Source organism: Rhipicephalus microplus, chromosome 5 (assembly GCF_043290135.1).
Source record: "Rhipicephalus microplus isolate Deutch F79 chromosome 5, USDA_Rmic, whole genome shotgun sequence".
NCBI classification, from domain to species: Eukaryota; Metazoa; Arthropoda; class Arachnida; order Ixodida; family Ixodidae; genus Rhipicephalus; species Rhipicephalus microplus.
This window is the reverse complement of record NC_134704.1, coordinates 42,117,293-42,139,416: the sequence shown is the minus strand read 5'-3', so window position 1 is coordinate 42,139,416 and position 22,124 is coordinate 42,117,293. Positions and strand designations below refer to the sequence as shown.

The 22,124-nt window shown below is 42.1% G+C and overlaps 1 protein-coding gene across 19 annotated transcripts in view; it reads right to left on the bottom strand.

Annotated features, from left to right (window-relative positions):
- Nucleotides 1–22,124, bottom strand: part of PMCA (plasma membrane calcium-transporting ATPase 3) — a 348,951-nt gene that overhangs the window by 24,010 nt on the left and 302,817 nt on the right. For all 19 annotated transcript variants that reach the window (XM_075895298.1, XM_075895299.1, XM_075895300.1 and 16 more), the window contains 4 exons: nt 20,798–20,989; nt 18,311–18,524; nt 14,859–15,058; nt 12,082–12,372 (listed from right to left, as the gene is read on the bottom strand). In XM_075895298.1, the coding sequence (XP_075751413.1) occupies nt 12,082–12,372; nt 14,859–15,058; nt 18,311–18,524; nt 20,798–20,989 (897 nt within the window). The remainder of the gene's footprint in view (nt 1–12,081; nt 12,373–14,858; nt 15,059–18,310; nt 18,525–20,797; nt 20,990–22,124) is intronic.

Below are 22,124 nucleotides of genomic sequence, written 5' to 3'. Positions count from 1 at the left end.
TGCGTGGTCACGTGGCCAGCTGTGTCTACCTTGCCCCCTGAACTGCTCCTGCCTAGCTCGGTACTTTTTTTTAAAGCCAAACCTGAGACTGTGCGCTCTAAAGACGTTTCTAAATAAATAACCATCGCACACTCATGCAAACGAAGTTTTTTAGCCGTGGTAAGTGCATCATAAGCTGCCTATTGCAGAAAAAAAAGAACAATGCACAAAATTTTTGTGTCAGCGCTCCTTTAATGAAGCCATTCAATGATAACTTGGGAAAGCGTTGCAGGGCCCCTTCAAGTAATACTTTCGCTACATGCAAGCTAATCATCATCTCTGCACTTCAAAGGCGCATTTCAGTATAAGAAAAACTCGAATGAGTTGGTGGTAACTCATAATCGGCGAGCGACAGTGCTAAACTGACGAGAATGGAGGAAAAAGAAGGTCATGACGAGACCTCCAACTCAAGTGCTTTTTAACCTGTAGCCTAGGATGCTGCTCTGGTCATGCCAACTCATAACTACCGTTGCCCATCACATTGTTCACCTCGCAGCGAATCCTTAGCATCCTTTCGCATTTATCATCATCATCATCACAGCCTGGCCTAGCACAAAGTCAGCCATAAGAAGTTTGCAGGGTGCGAGTCTGGTGAAAATGCAAAACTTCAGCTTTGTATAACTACTCTGCAGCCATAAGCTACAACACAGCAATAAACAAAGAAAGAGGCTCCAACTGCAGAAAATTTAATGTGGCAGTATGCTTGGGGTGATCCAAATAGCAAAGTCGTCTTCTGGTTTGTTGCGACGCGTGTTATGTTCAGCCAACATTCCTAGAAAATCAGGCTGTTCATCCACAAAAGTAAACTGTACACAAACAGTACTAATGAATGTTACAAAAAAATACGAGGTGATGCCCGATCTATGGCACATGCTCCAATTTTATAAGTAAAACTTGATTGCAACTGAAATGTAAGATGTCGGGCCAGCAGTGTTACATAAATAGCATTAAATCTGATGGAGGAAAAACATCGACACATAGCATCACCCGAATATTAGAAGTCATAGTTTTGCCATGTTGAATATAAACACACATGTAGATTACTTTACCTGAAACAGTTCCATATGCAGTCTAATAGTTCCAAAAGTGTTTTGTATGATTGATTATGCATTGCTCAATAGAATAATCAATACAACTTCTATGAAATTGATGAATAAAGAAATTATTGCACAACAAACATAAAGAACTGCTCATGAAATGCTTCAGTATGCATGCCAGCATTGTTTAGCCCATCTTGTTACTCAAGTAAGGCCAGCTTTGTAGACATCACCTCGCATTTCTCTTAAGGAGTCTTTAGGAGACATAATTGTCGAGAGGGATTAGATAAATATTTGTTGTGAAATAGGTACCAGCTAGAACAAGTATTCACTCGCTTCAGATAAAAATTTAGGTAAGGCACACCAGCTAGGTGACAGAAGATGGAATCAATGCTTTTGCACTGCGATATGAATTAAAATTTTATTGTACACCTAACATCGCAAAGAACTTCAATTGTGAGTTACGAAGCCAAACATCCAAAAGTCATTCACAAGTCATGAGGACCCGAAAAACGGTGCCAATTTCTTTGTATGCACGAAAGGACGTAAAATTTCAGGACAGAAAGTTCTTCGTGTCAAAAAGAAAAAGGGGGGGAAATCGGCCAAGTCGTAATGACAGCAATAACTCGCAGCTAAGCTGCTTTGTTTGAAATATTCGGTGTTGCAAAGCCTGAGTGGTATAAACGTATAGTTATGCTAGCAAAAGGAAAGGATACCTGTGATGATGCTTAAAAAATATATTTGTATACAGTTTTCCGTCCCCGAAAATATTTGTTGATGTGTGCCACAGCAAAGAGGCAAGCCCTGTTTAAAACTCTGGTCTACACAACCATTTATATATGCAATGGAGGATTTGTATCTGACCTGAGCATCGTCAGACTTCCAGCTTCAATAAAATTCCCTGAATAGCAATGTACGTTTGTCCTCAGAACATCTGCTATTACATTGGAGGGCTTATTAACAATTGCTTCCATCTCTTGTCACTGGACAGTGGGGCATGTCGAAGCTATTTCAAAACATGATAACAAAGCATTGCTTGTTTAGAAATGCTGTTGCAACACACACCAACCTCGTTACTATCAGAATCAGTTCGTGCCAGATTAAATGCAACAAGCTGCGATTAAAATCCTTGCTCAAAGCAAATTTACACTGAGCAAATTAAACTTCCACAATCTTGTGCTATTAAAAAAAAGTGTGTAAAAGGTACCTAGAACGAGCAAAATGTGCTCCTGCATGTACGATTGCAGCAACGGCTACGCAAGCAGTAACAATTTAAGTTACGTGCAGATTGAGCGTTGTATTCTATGTGTCAAACAAAATGAGCGCAGCAATGAGCATATCTGTTAGAAGTATGTGCTGGTGTCATATGACTAACATTTTTAAATGCCAATAGAAGCCAATCAATGGTAACACTTACAATCTTTAAAGTTTAAAGGTACACTGAAGCCTATAAGTGCCACTTTGTACTTTTCTAAAACAGTCGGGATAGGAACATGCAGAGAGAGGTCTAGCTTTGGAAACATACTACAGTGCACAAGTGTATTCATTGAAATAAAGGCTAGCAAGCGTCTGGGTTTTCAACATTGGTTGAAAATTTTCGTGCTGCACACATCAAGACATATGAAGAAAGGTATCCAGAGGCTGTACAAGTTGGCTCACATTGCTTCAGTTTTTTCCACACCTCTCATATTTTCTCTTGTATAATTCATATTTGATATACATGGGCAGAAATAGACATAAAATAATTTAAGGCCTCCAATAACAAAACCCTAAAGGAGGAGGAATCGAGCAGTGAATTCCGATTTCCCAAACCAAAAGACAAGCTAGAAGAAACACCGTAGTCAGTGGGTGTCAAGTTATTTCAAACACCAGTGGTTCATTGACATGCCTCAAGTACATGGGAAGTATTGTACTCTGCACCCACTGTTATGTCGCTGCCACGACTATGAATTGAACCCATTACCTTAGACGTACTGACAACTCACCAAATGTGTGTTATGATCTTAGCAGAAATGAAGAGATCTTGAAGTATAGTGACAGATTCAAGCATTATTTTTGCATTGTGACTAGGTTTTATATATTTAAATCGTGCTTGAAAATAACAAATACCGTTATGTTGCGCACCCTAGCGGATGACCCTTGAAGCTGGATTACAGAATACGGAGTCGATCACTTTGCTGTACACAGTCGCGAAGTCTCATGCTCTCATGCGCGCAAATCCTCAAAATTATAGTATGTATGTCATTATTCATCCGTACTCGAATTTGTGCTGCTTACGACGTAAAAGGAATCGCACGGAGAAAAGCGGCACTGCCGTTGTGGCCACCAGTGAAACAAGCTGTACTACGGCGTGTGCACATGGAGTGCATGCATGCGCAATGACTTACCACGCTAGAACATCGACTGCACTCGCGCTTGCCGTTCGCAGCATGCGAACGGCAAGCGCGAGTGCGCGATTTATCCTTCGCACTGCAAGTAGGCAGTGCGAAGGCACTGCCTACTTGCAGTGCCTTCGCAGCATGCGAGTATATGACTTCATATTCAGTGCAGACAGATAAAGTCTGATTACGAATGTTTGAAAGCATTTCCGGTTTTACCATTTCGTGTTTAGACTCGCTGGCCAGTAAGCTTTCCATTGCACAAAAAAAAAACAGGCACCTTAAAAATTCTTTGTCAGAAAGCTTAGCAACATAAAATTAGAGGCTGAATGAAGTGTACTGCTCGCACAGTCAATAATCTAAAAGGAGAAAAGACAGATTCCGCATGTCGCGAATATTAAATACTCAGTAGCCACAACGGAATAGACACTCAGCCAAGGGCTCTGTTTTTAAGCTTTCGTGCCTCAGAAATGTTTTTCCGTCGACAATGTTTTGGTTACACATCTCAGACTTGGCAAGCAAGTTTGGAGTTGCTGATTTATCCTAAATCCTTGCTCTAATTAAGTGACTTTTCAGTGTATTACAAACAGGATGATAGAAAAAATAATGAAATACTCTTTTTTGAATTATCCGGTATTTCTTGCAATACTAGAATGAACCCTCGCGAACCAACTGTACAAACGAAGCCTCATCAAACGATACCTACTACCTCGTTTCAAGCGTATTCATCGGTCTACAATCGCTAAAGAGCATTTAGGTGCTGCAGCAGGTGCGTGTAGACAAGGAAAGATTTGTGAGGGACTTCCAAGAACAGCGTGTAATTTAGACACGAGTGCACCGTACAATGATAAACGCTCCCTGCATGCGTGATGGTGTAGATATGTGCGTGAGGGTCAGTAGTGTTAATAAAAGCTGGCAAAACTGGCATGCAAACAGCTGGAGTTTGAAAACTAGGCAATTATCCTCAGTGAGATTTCACTTACATATTTCAAAATAGTCGAAATTCCTTTCCATAAAAAAAGCTGTAAAACTGTCACGAATAACAGTCACATTAAACAGAGGTAACGTGAAACAAAACATTCTCTGGCTAGCACAAATGGTGAAGTTGTAACTGGTTTCAACTTGAGAAAAAATTACAACACAAATTGAGAAAAAAACAACCCAACCCATGCCACGACCGGTTTGTCAAAAAAATTACCTAAGTCATCAAATGTGAAATGCTTTCAAACTTACAACTTGCTTGTATCCTGTCATTAAATTTCAGCATATTAATCTTATTAGTTCTTTTTTCATACGCACTACCATCTGTGCCTATGAAGGAATTTATCAGGTAAGTGGCTTATTATCCAGCTGGCAACTTTATCTAATTAAGAGCATTTAGTGCAAATAAAAATTTTCATGTAATTAAGAGCATTTAAGTGCAAATAAAAATTTTCATAATGCCACAAACTGCACATATTGTGGCCACCAGTGAAACAAACAATTGAAAATATTTGAGCAAGTCAAAGCAGCTGATTAGGCTATGGGCAACAAGAAACAACCACGCCAAGTCCAACCGTGCAGACACATACATAATATACCAAGCAATTATTACAGACATACACACAGTGTGTTATTACAAGCGTGTTAGTGCTATTCGATAATGGTGTTACAATGAGAACTGCAAACGTTTTAATGAAGACAAGGAGAAAAAAACTTTAAATGCTACTGCCCCCAGCAAATACTACAGAAGTGAAAAAAAATGACAAGATAAATCACAGTTCCAATTCTGCCTTAGGAATACAACAAAGCAGCTTCATTTCATCAACGAAGATCACAAGCCCTGTACATCCACATCCAATAACCAACACTTTTTGCCACTAGTAATACGTCGGCAAAAAAAAATATTACGCTTTGTCAAACTTTAGTTAGCAGGGACACAATTGTACTTACTGAAATATATATAATTATCCTTTATTTTAATACTCAACAAATATAGGATGCTTACCATGAACATAGAATGAAACAAATCTATGTCTTCCTAGATGTAACCCAATTAGGATAAGGGTTAATATGCAAGCTCATTATAAATGATTCTATAAAGCATTTAGACGTTTGGATAACACAATTTCTTTGAAGAAGTCTTTTCAACAATTATGCTTTGTGTATACTGTGCGATTCCGTTCTCCACTGCCACAGGCGCACTTAAAAACCAATGCTTGCAGGAAGAACAAAAAATATGCGGCAGTCTACAGAAAAAAATTTTGTAACGAAATTTTTACCCATGCCCTTATACTTGTAGCCATTCTTATTTCTTGCAACTGCCTTAAGGACACTGCTAACTTTCCTGAAACGTCCCATACGCATTCCAATGAGTCCATGTGTTGTAACACCACAACAAAAATTTCGTGGAACTTGTATGGAATCTACATAGATTGTACGAAATTTGGGAATTTATAGAGACTTACTGAAATGGCGTACACAAGATTTGAAAAATGTAAGCGGCATTAAAGAGTACAATAAGGTGTAAAGGAACAGAAAAGCCATTGACGTGCAAATACATATATGTCGCACAGCTCTGTCACATGAAGCGTGAAAACAAAAAGTGCACATTTAAGTTGAAATGCCTTACACAGGCCACAGGCGAACAAGTATGCTCAACGTAGGAAACATGGGATTCCGTGCGTGTTTCCCAATGCTTTCCGTGCTTGTTTCCGTGCTTGTTTAGCCCAATGCACAACCACCAATTTATGCCATAACCGTACTTGCAGTGCCTAATTAAATTTTCATGTGCAGAAATTTAGTCAACTTGCGCTGTTTTACTGGTCATGTGAGACATGTTAGATGACATCGCAAAAACGTAATCATAAAAAAATGCATGAAAAAGAAAATCAAAGAAAAGCCTAGATGATAGCAAGTTTACAGTCATCTAAACTTAGCTGTACATTTTAATAAAATATACTACAACTTAAAAAAAAGATTGGCAATGTTACGAGCATAGTCTCCTTACTGAGCGATTTCATAATCTTTACATAACTAAACCTCGTCCAATGAACTACGTTCTCACAGGCAATCAGCATTTTGCCAGTTGAGAGCAAGACAGAAATCACGCTAGCCGAATGAGCCACAATTTAATTCTACATTCTATAAGAAAAGCATTGGATACTTCATAAATCTAAAAGCTTCTAAAGACAACTTTAAGATTATGTCGAGTTCATGAAGTTATTGTTTTCTTTAGATGTTAGAAGAATAATCTACAATGAAGAAACAGCATGCAGGGTAAGTGAAGTATGGCCCACCCTTGAAGCAACTTGTACATTAAACCAGGTCCCACCGATAACAAAGAGAGTTCGAAAACCTGGAGAAAGCAGTTGATTGACTGGTGCTTATTGATACTCTTAAAATCAGCTTAACTACAGTCAAACTCCTTCACAAAAGAGAAAAAGCGTATAGAAGACACCAGTGTGCCTAGAGTAAGATACAGGGTGATAGGAAAATGCATACGAGGTCCCCTGCTTGTAAGAGACATCTCATATAAGACAAAAATTGCTGCTCAAAGCATAGATTTAACTGTATGTTGCTGAATGCTCTAAAGTAATGCAGGAGCATTCCTTAAATGAACAGCACGGTTCTTAAAAGAAGATTTTAACATTTACTTGGTATGTTAGTTTTAGTTATGTAGTCTATATAACTCATTTGTTGCTAACTTTATGCTACTTGCATTCTTGCTTTTCAACAGTTTTATAAAAAATGCAGTACCTAAAAATGTCATTTACGAAAATATCAATAGCTTCTGTGCATTTCAATGATCCAGAAAGACCCATCTTATTTCTCGGCTTGCTCTAAAAAAAAATCTACATAAAAAAGATTGACAGTCCGGAAATTGTTCTATTTTTTTTACAGTTTACTTCAAGATACGCATCGCCACATGCAGAAGACTGACAGAGCAATGAGTAGTGACGTCAAACACACACACAAAAAAAGATAACCAGGACTACCCTCGCCTTCTTGTGCAAACAATTTCATAAACAAATTAAAGCCATGACTTCCTGGCTCTCTCTTTACCATCAAAATGCTAATAAATCTTACGCCAAAAAACCTAATAGGTCACTGATACAGGAGCAACGTTAGTTACAATAACAGAGGCACCATAGAGAAAAGGCAACACATGTGCAGCAGAAGAGTGTAGAAAAACCGCCAAGAAGCGGAATCACCTGCCTACCACAGCCACTTTTTATGCTCAGAGAGAAAGACACTGTGCGTGAGTACTAGATAAATACTAAAAAAACAAAGAAGGAATACAAACACATACAGGAAAAACACACAAGGGAGACATCAGGGCACAGACATTAAAAAAAATGCTTTTGAACACAGAAGCCTTTGTACACTGAACTGTAAACTGAAGCTTTGACCATGTTAGTGTGCTTTCAAAATGCAACAGAGATGGTGGCGAACACGGGCAACTGCCTTCCGCCCGACTTCAAAGGCGACTAGCTGCTCAGTCTAGCGACAGCAGCCATCGCGCCCAAAGCCAGCGTTAGGGATGACACATTTCATTTTGGGGCAGCTGCTCACTCCCGAGTTAGGAAGGAGAAAAGCAGAGTGCCGACAATCGCAGCTGCCATCACAGACAGCCGCACGTTGGAGGGGGGAGAAAAGAAGGTCGTCATTCGTAGCAATCTTGACATTGAGAAAACTGGCCCCACATCTTAAGTGCAACCGTGGCACGCAGTCTTCCTGCCCTTCCCCCACAGCTTCCCAGCACAACACCCCACAATATTAAGCCAGTGTCGTTAAATCCCAGAGCCTCGCCATGGTTTCGCGCAGGCTCAGAAGTGCAGTGACATGGGACAGGGTTGGTGGTGCGTCTGACTGAATTGCCAGCACACTGGGACGCAAAAACCCACACAGCAGTCAATGCAAGGTGGCTTCGGGCTCCGAAAAGAAAAGGAGCTCAGTGCACACACACCAAGGCCAAACAACACACTTAAACAAATTTAGGAAAGGGAAAATGCAGCATTAAACTCTCTATGGATGCGTTCCGGTAGTCACACGCACACACACACATGCGCTCACGTAGGTATGCCAGCACAAACATTCACGCGAAATGAGACACCATGCGAGATGGCCTAGTGAATCAGCCTTCAAACACACACACACACAAGCCTGAAAACGAAATAGTGAAAATAACTACACACTACAGCAAAGGTTTGCAGAGGGACTGATAGGTGGCGAGGAGTGAGCGCGTGCCCTCGTAAAGAATGGCAGATGTCGCACGAGTGCAAGTGTAGACTGCTCGTACGAAGGCACTCCTCGGCCCGCTCAAAAAAATCTTTTTATTACCAATTCCGTGCATGTCACCCACTGCACATGGGGAAGGAAATGCTACGTGACCTTTCCGACAATGAACAGTCCTTACATGCTCACACAACTACACAGCAAACAATCATGCAGGGTCCCCGAAACTCGTAAGCACAGAGGAGACCGTCAAAAGTGCTTCTAATGGCACAAATGCCTCTATGAAAACATCGTGTCAGTTTTTGGGTTAGTGCTAGAGCTCATTCATTTGAGGCTTGTAGTTTTTTCCTTGTTTCCTCTCCTTTTTTTTTAAAGTACAAATTGATTGCACTAGTTCATTGCTGGCACATTTCTTGCACACATTCCTTTCAACAGGGCATAGCTCTATTAATGTAATATCCAATACGAGTGTATCATATGAATCACAGCAAAGAAGAAAAGAAAAACTTGCAGCTGAGGCACGTCATCAACAGAGCATCTCTTTTCCTCATATGAATCCTTAACCCCTTAACTGTTCTGATATATCTAGAATATCTGTCCCCAAAGTGCTTTTTTTTTTAAATTGATATTCAATACTTCCCTTTTTCAAAAACAAGTTTTCGATGACGTAAAACATTGAGGCCCATATTCAGTGAAACCAGCGTAATAAAGCGCTGACGTTCATGGAAAAAGGCCTACAACCTGCTGATAATAAACAGCAAACAGTACAGGAGCACTATTTAAAAATTTTCAGCATTGTGACAACGATTTCATTAATCTGACAATTTTATTGATTTCGATGACAAAGATTTTTTGTTTTTTTTTTGAAGCAAGATTGAGAGTATTGAAACATCGTTGAAAGCAAGAAATTAACAGATGAGTGCCGCCGTCTGCAAAGTGACACGTAATCTAGCTCGCTTCATGCAAAGCAATCATTGGAAGGTATCTCGGACAAGTGTGGGACGAGCTACACTCGTCCAAACTAGCTTGGGGACAGATCGACTAGGGCGAGCTATGCTTGAGCGAAACTGTTCAGGGGTTATTATAGATCTGTTCAATTTTACGTGCAAGCTAAAGGTCAGCTTAAAGAATTGATTCAGATGCTTGGAAATAAGTGCAGACAGCTGGAAACTGCAGAAAAGTGCAGATCTACTTAGGCACCTAACCTTGCAGATCATAGATGCATTAAGAAATTTCGAAAGTTAAAAACAAAGTACTGACAGGCTTTTCTTGCACAAAAGCTTGTAATAAAAACTTTATCTACAAGTGCAGGCTAAATAAGTGTCATTATTCCTATTAGACTAAGTAAGAAAACTGTGCTTCTGCACCAGCTGTCACGGCACCTTAGAAACACTTCACTCTGAATGCAGATACACTCAAGCCTCATTATAATGAAGTTGCACCTGACACGAAAATGAGCTCATTATATCCGAAAATTTACTATAGGACTATAAAGATATATAGTCCTAAAGCTGCATTTATTGCAAGAGTATTCTTCATTTACTTCATTATGACAGATATTTCGTTATAATCAGGAGGATTGTTATATCGAGGTTTGTGTGTAGCAAGATATGAAGTGCACTCTAAAACAGAATTTAACAACATATCTACATTAAACAGTTATTCTAGCTTTTCACTGAGTTCTGCTCTTACACAGACAGAAGGGCTCACAAAAACTACAACCTGCTACTACAACTATCAACTAAAACTTCCAATTACCAATTGTGGGTGACAATCAGGGAAGACGACTCTGCACAGGCTTGCATTCGTAGGGCCATTAGGTATACAATTTAAAGACATTTTAAGAAAAATAGGCATATCATGCCACTCTGCTAATTACTAAGTTGCTGATTTTGTCTAGTGCATCAATTGGGACAAATTACCACTAAAGTGTTGCCAAGTATCACACTACCTTTTCTGGTCAGCTGCAGCAGAGAATAAATTTTTAACAATTACCAGCTGAATTATTCAGCAAGCTCAATTATTTAAATAGCAATAAAATAAAACTGACTTAAGGTAGCTGGTGAAGAAAGACACACTATGTAATGACATACACATGTCAACAGCCATCAGTAAGTCATATCTCTAAGCACTGTTTTCTAATGTGTAATTTTGGTATAGACTTTTTTGCACGCGTTTGCAACACCTTGTCTTAATGTGTACAACTGGAGTTAAGGGAGACATATACTGGCAATTTACTCCAATTGATTCAATTCAGTTTCTTCAAATTTTATACACAATGCACAAGATTAACTTGTACCAACAAACTGCCAAAGACCACCCCGTAAAAAGGCTATTGTCGAGAAATGGCGTGGTGGGAAGCACTAACTCGAGTTATGTAGCAATTTTCTACTAGCTTTTGCAAGCCTGTTCGCTTTATAACATTACACTTGATGTTGCATACCCTGACCTAACTTTGCAGCCTGTGCAGAGTCTTCATAATGCCCACAGCGACTCCAGTTTACATCCCGCAGAAAAGACAGACAGAGCATAAAGAAAGGCGAAAGGTAGAAAGGTGAGAGAAGAAAGAGAGAAAGAGGTAACTATGAAAACAACTCAATTTGCTGTAAGGCAGGAATGGCACTACAACAAAGAAGGATGCATATCACAGCTTACAACAAATGCAGCAATATTGTTACAAGAAAAATATGTGGAAAGAATATACATATAGACATGTTATATAATATTGTAAAAAGTAACTGGCTATAAGCCAGTTACCAGTTCTGCTCAGGGATGTAGCCTGCATAATTTTATCTCTGCTAACTGGTTCCAGATAGGTCATCATTAACTTGGTCTCAATCCCAAATTCATGCCTCTGTTACAACTTGCTATTTGCACTCTCTGGTATCTGAACTCTCTTTAGCCTCCATACATTGACCTAAACGTTAGCAGCGACAAAGCACAGTGACCTGTCCTTTTATTTTCATTTCCAAAGAGATGTCAAAGAGACGGAGAATGGTTAGGGCGGTAGACCAGGCAAGCATCTGATTCACCAACCTAGACGATGCTGAAGACAGTGAGCGAATAGAAAAATAATTAAACATAAAAAACACAGCTGTTCATAATTTCGGTAGTGTCTGCCGAGAACGCTCAGCCTCGTTCTTTTCTCTCCCTAACCAAGCATTCGCTTGGTCAGTAGAGAGAAACTCGGCAGCTGCAGCTCTACGCTACGAAACACACAGCCCTCCCACAGTAATGCATCCTTCTTTGTATTTTTTTTGCCATTGGGTCCAGGGAAAGGATGTAAGGAGGGAGGGCGAAGGAGCATGGGGCTGTCTGGCCTTCACGGTTACAGGGCCCTGGAGGAGGTCCCGCTGATCGTTACGGTTCGGTGGGAATGATCGGGAGAAAGATCGGTCGGTGGCGCTTACCTGTGTCTGCAGCCTGGTGAGTCCCCGTATCCAGAGGATTTGTCCCGTGCGCTTGACATCCTGCGAGAGGGAGCCGGAACTGCCGTCCTCGACGAGCGAGGCCGTGGCATTCATCTCTTCTGGTGCGCCAGATCCCCAGGTGAAGGTCTTGGGGATGCGCTTGGTCGGCACGGTGGTCACAAGCTGGCCCCACACCAGTGTGCCACAACCAAAGAACACACACCACAGCCACTGGTCCAGGGACAGGGCCTTTGTTTGGAAAAACACGCTACCATACTGCACTATTATCACCTGTACACGTGGGACCGGCCAGCATAACAGCAAGAGCACCCCCGGTGTAGTGGCATCAAGAAACCAGGTGGGAGAGAGAGAGAGAACACAGATATTAGATGCAGAAATGGGGTAGCAGAGAGCCATATCAAGACAAACATCTGAGGAAGTAATGAGAACTTCACGAACAACAACTACACTTCGTACAAGAAAGAGATCTCTTATGCAAAATCGCTGCTTAAACAGGACAGCTGCTTCTCAAATGATTTGTTTCATAATTGGTTACCGCAAACAAGTCTGCCTCTGAGTGAAAGGAATTCCTGTAAAACGGAACACTTTCTTTCAGGTCCCTTCAGTTCCCACATACCGATAGTCGACTGTAAATATGTTTTTAAAGCTGTTCTCTAGGACTGCACAACAAAGATACTACCGTATTTACTCGATTCTACCGCGCCCTCGATTGTAACGCGCACCGGGTTTCCACGGCGGAAAAAAAAAAGTAATACATCGATTGCAACGCGCACCAATTTTTCTCGTTGGCCACACAGTCACACCACTCGGGAAAAAGACTCCTTTCGGCGTCTTCCGTTTAAATATGAGGTACGGGGGAAGCTTGTGGCTATCTGACGTGCAAAGGAGCATTTCCGTCACTCTAGTTATACTGTGGCCCGATGTCAGCACGCGAACTTGCTTCGCCCCCGTTTTTCGACGGTTTTGGTGCCAGGCATGTCGAAGTAAAGAGGGGTCTGATCGGCATTCCCGATTTGCCCAAGCAGGGAGCCGTTGTTGTGCCGCAAGTTTAGGACGAACCTCTGAAAACTGAAGCTTTTCTTCGTACTCCTCCGGCAACTTTTGGCGTATGCGCGTTTGCCTTCAGAGGGAAAAGCCTTTCCTCTTCATAAAGTTAGTTAGCCAGCACCTGCTCACTATAAACTTGCTCCGCATTAGCCCTTTTTCTAAGGCTAACTGCATAGCCTGCACTTGGAGCAGTTCTGTCGTCACAGGCTGCTGTGCCGCTCACTGCTCAATCACATACTCGCCCAGCAGCTCTTCAATGTACGGAAACCGACTCTGCTGTGGGCCGCTGAAGCCTTTGCGTGAATCTTTGCTGTCGACAATATTCTGCTTTTGTTTCTGCCAGTCCCGCACGCACGTTTCGGGAACTCCGAACGACCGCGATGCAGCTCGATTTACGTCCGTTTCGGCACACGCGATGACTTTTCTTTTAAAAGCAGCATCGTGGTGCACTCGTAGAGTTTTTGGAGTTGGCCCTTCCATGCCGTCGATGCTAAAGCACACCAAGATGACGAACTCCTCAACACACGTACGAAGTGCTGCACATGCGAAACCCATAGACAGAAATGGCCGTCGCGCCATGCCGACGCACGTAGGGGGCGGCCATTTTGGAATGCCGATGGCAATAGAATGACCGTATTAATTTTTTTATTTTTTCATACTCGATTCTAACGCGCATGCGATTTATGAACTCGCTTAACCGGAAAAAAGGTGCGCGTTAGATTCGAGTAATTACGGTACTTCTGTCATTAAATGAATTCAAACGCTGTGCGGCAGCCATAATATATTGTTTAAATGTTCCGACTATTTAAGGCCTCCCTCTATTTGCTTGAAAAACCATCTTGAATGTGTCTGGCTATTTGGTAGCACTTCACATTTTTTTTCTCACAGACAATAATGAACTATAAAACAAAGTATCAACCCAAAAAGAAAGAACTGGGCCAAATTTAAGGTGGCAGCGCCAATATCGAAGTCTCTGCGATGAACATCTAAGAGTTGGAACTAAAAAGGCGACAAAAGGGTCAGTAGAAGTAAGTTAAGCACGTAGAAAGACGATTAACATCCATGAAGGCCTAAAGCAGTGTCCTCAAATACCTCGTGATCTTTGAAGTACGTAAAACGTAACATGTTTTTAAATCATGTGCCATCGACAGCTTCTGTTTGGATGAGCAAGCCACACTGCCTATAACTGAAGGCCCAGACAACACAAACATATTACATTTATTTACAAGCTTTTTCTGACCAGGTTATTTAAGCATCTCTGCCCCATTACGGCATTCTTTAGTGAATAAGTGTGCAGCGGAATCTAATTTATAGAACCCATTATTATGCATTATAAAAAATGAGAGAAAAATTTGCTCACAAAATACTATCACAAATTTTGTCCAACTGTCAAAGTGCCTTGCAACATTTCATGCAGTATCGGTACTAGAAAGTCTGTTTATAAACTGTTACCACTTAGTTTCACTGCCTTCGGTGAGATGCATTTCCCCATATTGCATATCACATCTTGCATGTTAGCGCGCGAGTCTGCTGATGACATGCTATTTCACTGAAGTCAAGAACTAGCTGTTTTGTTTTTTTGTAAAACAGGAATACCAAATATCTGAAAGTTGAAACAGCTACTTGCCAGCACGCTCACACACACACACACACACACACACACACACGTAGATTGGGGGCGCTTGGCAACAGCACACAAGCCCACTGACCTGAGCAACTGCAGTGATGATCAGAATGCTATAGAAAATGGGGTTGGTTAGGAGGCCCTCAAAAATATTGCGTTCCCCGTGGATCTTGCGGGCATTAACCTCGTTGAACAGGGTCATCATGACAAACGTGTTGAAGATGATGGTGAAGTGCTCCGAGAGACGCACCCCCATGCCAGGGTCGATGTCGAAAATCTCTGGGCCTGCACAGAAAATCCAAGCATAGACTATCTTCATTAGATTTCACGGGCACAACCATAAAAAAGACTGCTGCGTTATTTGTGTATGTGGTTAGTTCTCAGAAAAAAAACACCTCCTTAATGAAACTGCTGCTTAAATACAACAACTGCCTCTAATATGATAGGTTTCGAACTTGAATTCTGCACCCTTGTTCATTTTTCAATCAACACGCTTTTGTTAAATAGAACATATTTCCCTGGTCCCTTCAGGTTCCATTTAATGAGAGCATTTATTGAGAAGACGCATCTTAACGATACACTGAAGCTTCAAACAGTGGCTACCTGAGTGCTGAGGATATCACAACTCTAAGCTTGTGCAGATATTAAATTTTAGGTTCGAAGCTAAAAGTGATTTTTGTCGTATATTTTCGAATCGAATTAGAGTAGTATACATAGCATATGAAGAAAAATGGGCATTTTTAGCATGACCTTATTAACCTGCACAATATTTTTATAAAATTAAAATAGGGCCTCTACGCAAATGCTCCCCTTTTTTTTGCGTTCAAAGGAAGTCGAGAGAACTTTAACTAGTAGCAGGCTTCGACTTTCGGTAGAATGCAAGTGATAACCTGTAAAATACGTAACATTTTAAAATTTGCTACACTTACAGCACATAAGTCGTCATAACAAGCTTTTAAGCTTATTAATGAATCGATTTGAGGGTAATATGTTCATTTAAATGGGCCCTGCAACACTTCAAGTAGCCGCAGAATGGATACACTAACGAAGCTTATTGCCTCACGAATTTGTCGGCGCAAAGATATTTAGAACCCGCCTAGCACGAGTGGAGTTGTGAAGAGTGTTTGCATGCTGCAATTGCATTCTCTCTTCTCGTCCTGATGAAAGCGCTGGAAGCTAAGCAGGTAGGAATGCACGGGAAAAGAAAACACGTTACGCAAGCCTTGTAGCCCTTAAGCACATCTTTTTCTCCAAACACGCAGCTTTTCAATGTGACCGCGCATGTACGCGTAGACCAGTAGCGGCCTCTCGTGGCAACCCGGTAACGACCGAGTGCGCCATGCTCAAATCCGCCAATGGCTGACACAATTGTTGTGACGAGCGATTTTCGAGCATGTGATGTCATTTGCCGAGAAAAGAGAGCAATTTTTAGGTGACTGAGAATTTATTGTGAATTGCAGGTTGCATGCGGCATTATAATAATTGGATCGCCTGTTCTCTATAGCCTCAACTTTGGATCGACCGGGTTTGCTGACCATGCCCAAAAAGTGTGGCGGGGACCCCTTTACATTCGAAGGGGGGCTTCGCGGCAGAGCGAACTTTCCCTGAATAGATGCTTTCACTGCTTACCACCTCTACATTCATGTGGCGATTACATGCCACTTAAAGGAACCCACAAGCAATATTTATGGTACCCGTTTTCCGGACTGCAACGGAAAGCTTACCGATCAGACCTTGTAATCACAGAACGGTAACGTAGAAAACACCGCAGAACATTTATAATCACAGTTTTTTTATTTGTGGCGATTATGCAGTTATGCAAATAGACATGCTGCAAACAGTGGATGTGATCGCGGTAGCGATTATACGCTAGTGTAATGTCAGCAGTGATTAAAAGTGATGACGTAAATACAAACACGTAATGTTGTGTTTGTCAAGCCTGCAGTCTCCCCACCACTGCTTTCTAGTGTGCTAAGTTATTTTACAAGAGATATAGAATTTTCCAGGAGCTTCTTATGCAAGTACTTTTGGTCGCACACAGGTAGTTTTTTCGGCTTTAGTCAAGTCGAGCTAAGCCAAGTCTTTGAAAACGAAACACACGCCTTTACTAGTGATCGACAATTCACGCATAGTATTTCACATACAGCCGTAGTTGAACAGCTTTGATATGCCATCCCAAGACAACTTGAGCGATCTAGAGGAACGAATTGTGGCTCGCATATGAGCGTAAAACTTGGGCCTCTATCGAGTAGCGCCAGAGCGACATGTTTCGACAGACGACAGCGGTAGCGACGAATCAGACGGATCGCCACCATCGCCACCACCAGCAGCACGCATGAAGCAATTCTCCACAGAGCAGTAGGCCGACGGCATCACACACGCCACAGCGATCGCACTCAAAAGCTCACATGGTTCTTGACCGCGCCCGACGCGACGAGAATCGAGCCATCCAGCTACTGTGAAAATGGCTTGCGCATGCGCGACTGCACCTGTTTCCCTGCAGAGGCCACGAAAGCAACGCCACTCTTCATGCTGTACTTCTTTTACATTGTAATGTAAGCCACATAGAAACAAACGAAAATTAACAATAACATACACATTAGAAAATTAAGCTCTTATTCTGGTGCACTTTAAATAATCACAGCAAAGTTATTAGGACTTCATAATTGTGTTTCATGGCTCTGGCACTAGGGGCGCGACTTGCCGGTTTTGGTTACTTCTGAACGCAACTTAAAAATATAAATCGTACTCAAATCACGAAAAGTATGCTGTCACCTGTAACCATAATTCATGCTCTTTTCCACCGGAATCTAATCACACGTTCAGGCCAGTTGTGGGTCCCTTTAATATACACCTATTCATTCATAGCAAATACTTTGAAATTTTCAATAATTTTAAATTGCAATCGAAATGAATTCGAATACTCTTTGTTTGAATATCCGAAGCATTCAAATATTAGAGTTGTGCGGCACAAGCCTGCACAACTCTAATCGTGCACACCTGATTTACCACGATACTTCTCTCGCATTACAGCAACCACAAGTTTGGAGCATAAAAAGCAGTACGAGAGGCAAGAACAGATTGCCCCCTCGATATTGGCACAGACTTGCATGCTGTCTGGTATCACGTGCTGCTGTGCACAACGTCTCTCAACAAATGCAAGAAGGCTGACGGCCACATATAGCCTACCACAAAAGATGTAACCAACATATTACCAGGAATGGTACTCGCAACATGCAAAGCTCTGGACCCTTTAACAGACTGGCGCTATGAAAGATGCCGTGGTGGATTCAACAGAGGCGAAAATGCTGCAGAGCCGTGTGCTCAGATTTTGGTGCACTTCAAAGAACCCTAGGTGGTCGAAATTTCTGGAGTCTTCCACTACGGCGTCTCTCATAATCAGATGGTGGTTTTTGGACGTTCAACACCACATATCAAATCAAATCAAGATATGGTGGCCCAACAGGCATAATAATCAAAGCAACGCGAACTAGTAAAAGCAAGAATGCTAGACCGAGGCAGCGGGGATGTTCGTACCAAGGAAGAGCAGCAGGAATATGACGGTGAGCTGGTAGATGGCATGCCCCAGGATGTTCTTCATCATGGTGCGCGAGATGAGCGGCTTTGTGCGGCCGTAGGGCTTGCGCAATAACAGATTGGATGTGGGCAGCTCTGTGGCCAGTGCCAGGGACGCCAGGGTGTCCATTATAAGGTTCACCCACAGCATCTGCACCGCCTTCAGGGGGCTGTCCTGTATGCAAAATGTCATGCAGAATATCGTCAGGGCACTCATGCATCAGGAATCGTCAGGACACCACACGCAGCTAGAGTAAAAAAAAGAAAGAGTTATCACACACTGCACACAACTTGAACAACATTTTAAAACTGGAACATTTGATTCGTTGTTGTTCCTGTCTAAACAGCATAACGTGTGGATACTTGCAGTGTTTGATTCCTTATCACAGGTGACGTTATTACTACGAATATTGGGCATCAAAAAGTGATTCAATTTATTACAACAGTTCCAACAAAAAAAAACCCCTTTAAGTATCATGCTTGATGCGCTAGAAGGTACTACACACAATACAGTAAATGAGCGATAATACACAATTGGCAAAGACTACCCAAAAGCATGAATAAACAGCCTGAAGCATTGAACTTGCTACAAAACAAGTTTTAGCAATACAGGAAACCAGGAAAGCAGAGATATTTTTTTATTACTTGTGCCAGGTATGTTATAAAAGTGCAATGACAGCCAATCTCGTAACCAAGATGCTTTACAAATCGCACATGGAGTAAATGGAAATTTGTTAAACGGAACTGCTGCCTCTGATACGACTGGTTTCGTACAGTAAGATCTTGACGATACGATTACGGTTGAGCCGAATTTTGCCATAATATGAATTTTAAAGTTGTTTCTGGCAGACTATGTTATATAAGATGCACCGTGATTCGGTGTTATACAAACGGTTTAGCCACCACAGATGATACGAACGTGCGCTTGACCGCTGCATTCGAGCGGCGCAACATGGCTTGTCTGTAGGAAGAAGGCTCATTCACACTGGGCATCGAAGGAAGCCAATGCTGCAAAACTCACCGGAATTTCCCTCGCTTCGCAACTCAAGTGGCCAAAAAACCACGGCACGAGGTCGACGCAAAAAAAAATCTATCAGAGGCCAATTTCCCCGCCAATCGATAGCAAATTGCTTTCCACGTCGCAGCTTTGGCTGCACTACATGGCTGCACTAGCTAGAACCACGTGTAGCGCACAGCCCGCTGTGAATTAAACATTGTGGAAAAAGCGGCGGTGGCTCGCATTACGAACTACCCATGCAGTCTGACAAAGCTAACAGCCTAGACAAGGACGTGTTCATCGAGAGCCTGGTTTGGATTACGATCGTCGAGAGCACTAAATGTAAAAGAAGGTGCAGCAGCAGTGAGTCGGCATGCTCCAACGTGTCTCGTTTTTGCACAGCCGGCTGAGTCTGCCGCCACCGCTGCTGGTGAGTCCATTCGTGTTGTTTATGTAGGCATGTCTTCCTAACAATGCTTGAAAAGGTACAAACTGTTTCCTTTCAGTGCTTTGCATGCATAACTAGAATTCGGTATGAATTTTAATGCCAAAAAAACGGGCGAAATGGCATGAATTCTCAAAGTGGCGAAGGCAGCCGCGGCGGTGGCTCATACGAGGGGCAGAACGAATGTGAATGTTTTTGACGTGCATGGACATATGGTTTTCCAGCTGCTTTGGCCATTTCGTTTTTGATTCTCAGATGCGAATGCTCCGGGATCAATTTTTTTGTGCAGACTTTGTGGTGCAGTTTTCTGGCCGCTCGGGTGGCAAAGAGAGTGAATTTGCGGTGAGTTTTGCCACTTTCAGGTGTGAACGCGCCTTAGGCACCAGCAGCATGAGTGAGGAAACAGCGGCATGGTTTTATTCCTTTCAGACAGCTTTCTTGAGAGACAGCAAAGGCAGTGAAGTTCAAGAGAACATCGTGGGCTTTTTTAGCAAGAAGTAGTTGATCCCAGTAAAGTTCTTGTTCATTTTCATGATCAGCTTTAACTTGTTTTGGCTCATACGAATTCAGGATGACGCGGATATTTTGCATTTGCCTACAAATTTGTATTATCAGAGAACATCGTGGGCTTCTTTAGCAAGAAGTAGTTGATCCCAGTAAAGTTCTTGTTCATTTTCTTGATCAGCTTTAACTTGTTTTGGCTTATACGAATTCAGGACGATACGGATATTTTGCATTTGCCTACAAATTTGTATTATCAAGATTCTACTGTACTTTTGTTCTGCGCCCTCATTTATCTCTCAGTAAACTGAACTCCAGTTAAATAAAACATATTTTCCTGGTCCCTGCTAGTCCCGTTAATCAGAGTATACAGCAATAGCAAACACAGAAACGGCTACTGGCACTCAGATGAGGCATCGCACAAGGGACCTTATGACATCGAAGTTTTCCATAGAAAAAGTTGTCAGGAAGGGGGGGGGGCTCAGGGTTTCCACAGCTTGCTTACCCTAATGGCGCAGGCACCCGTAAAGGCAACAATGACAGCCACTGTGTTCACAGTGAGCTGGAACTGAAGGAACTTGGCAATGCTGTCGTAGACATTCCGCCCCCACATCACGGCCTTCACGATGCTGGTGAAGTTGTCATCGGTCAGGATGATGTCGGAGGCCTCTTTCGCCACATCTGTGCCGGCAATACCCTGGCGGAAGAAATCACAAAGGAGCCACGACAACCACCAGCTTTTGTGGCACAAAACATGCAGCAACACTTTCACTACTGTTTAGTTTTTTGTTTGTTTATTTATTTAATCATTTATTTACTTATGTGACAGTTAGACCACATATGCGGCTCATTACAGGGAGGCAACACATAAGAGTAACAACTGGCATATATGAAACAACACTCAAGTAATGTTAAATGTCAACAATAGCAAAAAAAACAAGAAAAAATAATCATTAAATGTCAAAAAAAAAATCATCAACAATTGGCATGATAAAAAAAAAACATTAACACACCATCCAATGAATTTTAAGTAACATAGCTGCCAAGCAAATCTTTAAAAGCCCCGTTCAAAAGCAAATGTTGAAAATATACGTTTCATCGAAGCATGTGTACCAAACAGCCGCGACGAGCAAGCCCAACAGTAACATGTCCTTCAAATTGACACACACAAGGCCACGAAACTATGAAGCTCAGTCAACCACGAGATCCTATTTCCACTTAGTAAGCACCAATGCAATGCATCGCACCAAACTCTCTTGCTGCTTTCAGACTGAGTTTTATTTGCGACTGCTAGGCTTTAACGAGTAGGTCTTCATTAGATAATCACTGGGGCTGACAAATTGTTCACGCATACGTGCGCGATCGCAACGAAAAGCTGATTTGATTTGATTGATATGTGGGGTTTAACGTCCCAAAACCACTATATGATTATGAGAGACGCCGTAGTGGAGGGCTCCAGAAATTTCGACCACCTGGGGTTTTTTAACGTGCACCCAAATCTGAGCACACGGGCCTACAACATTTCCGCCTCCATCGGAAATGCAGCCGCCGCAGCCGGGATTTGAACCCGCGACCTGCGGGTCAGCAGCCGAGTACCTTAGCCACTAGACCACCGCGGCGGGGCGATCGCAACGAAAAGCTGCGTATTCAAGAGAAAAAGAAACAGTGCTCAAACTCACAAGGTGCCCGTGACATATCTTTTTTCCCTGTGCCATCTACACCTGTTTTGCTTCAGGTGCTTTCGTCAGGATGAAAAAGGAGAATGTAATTGCAGGGTGCGGCAAATTTTTGCAACTCCACTCGTACAGGATGGATTCTAAAAATTTTTGCGG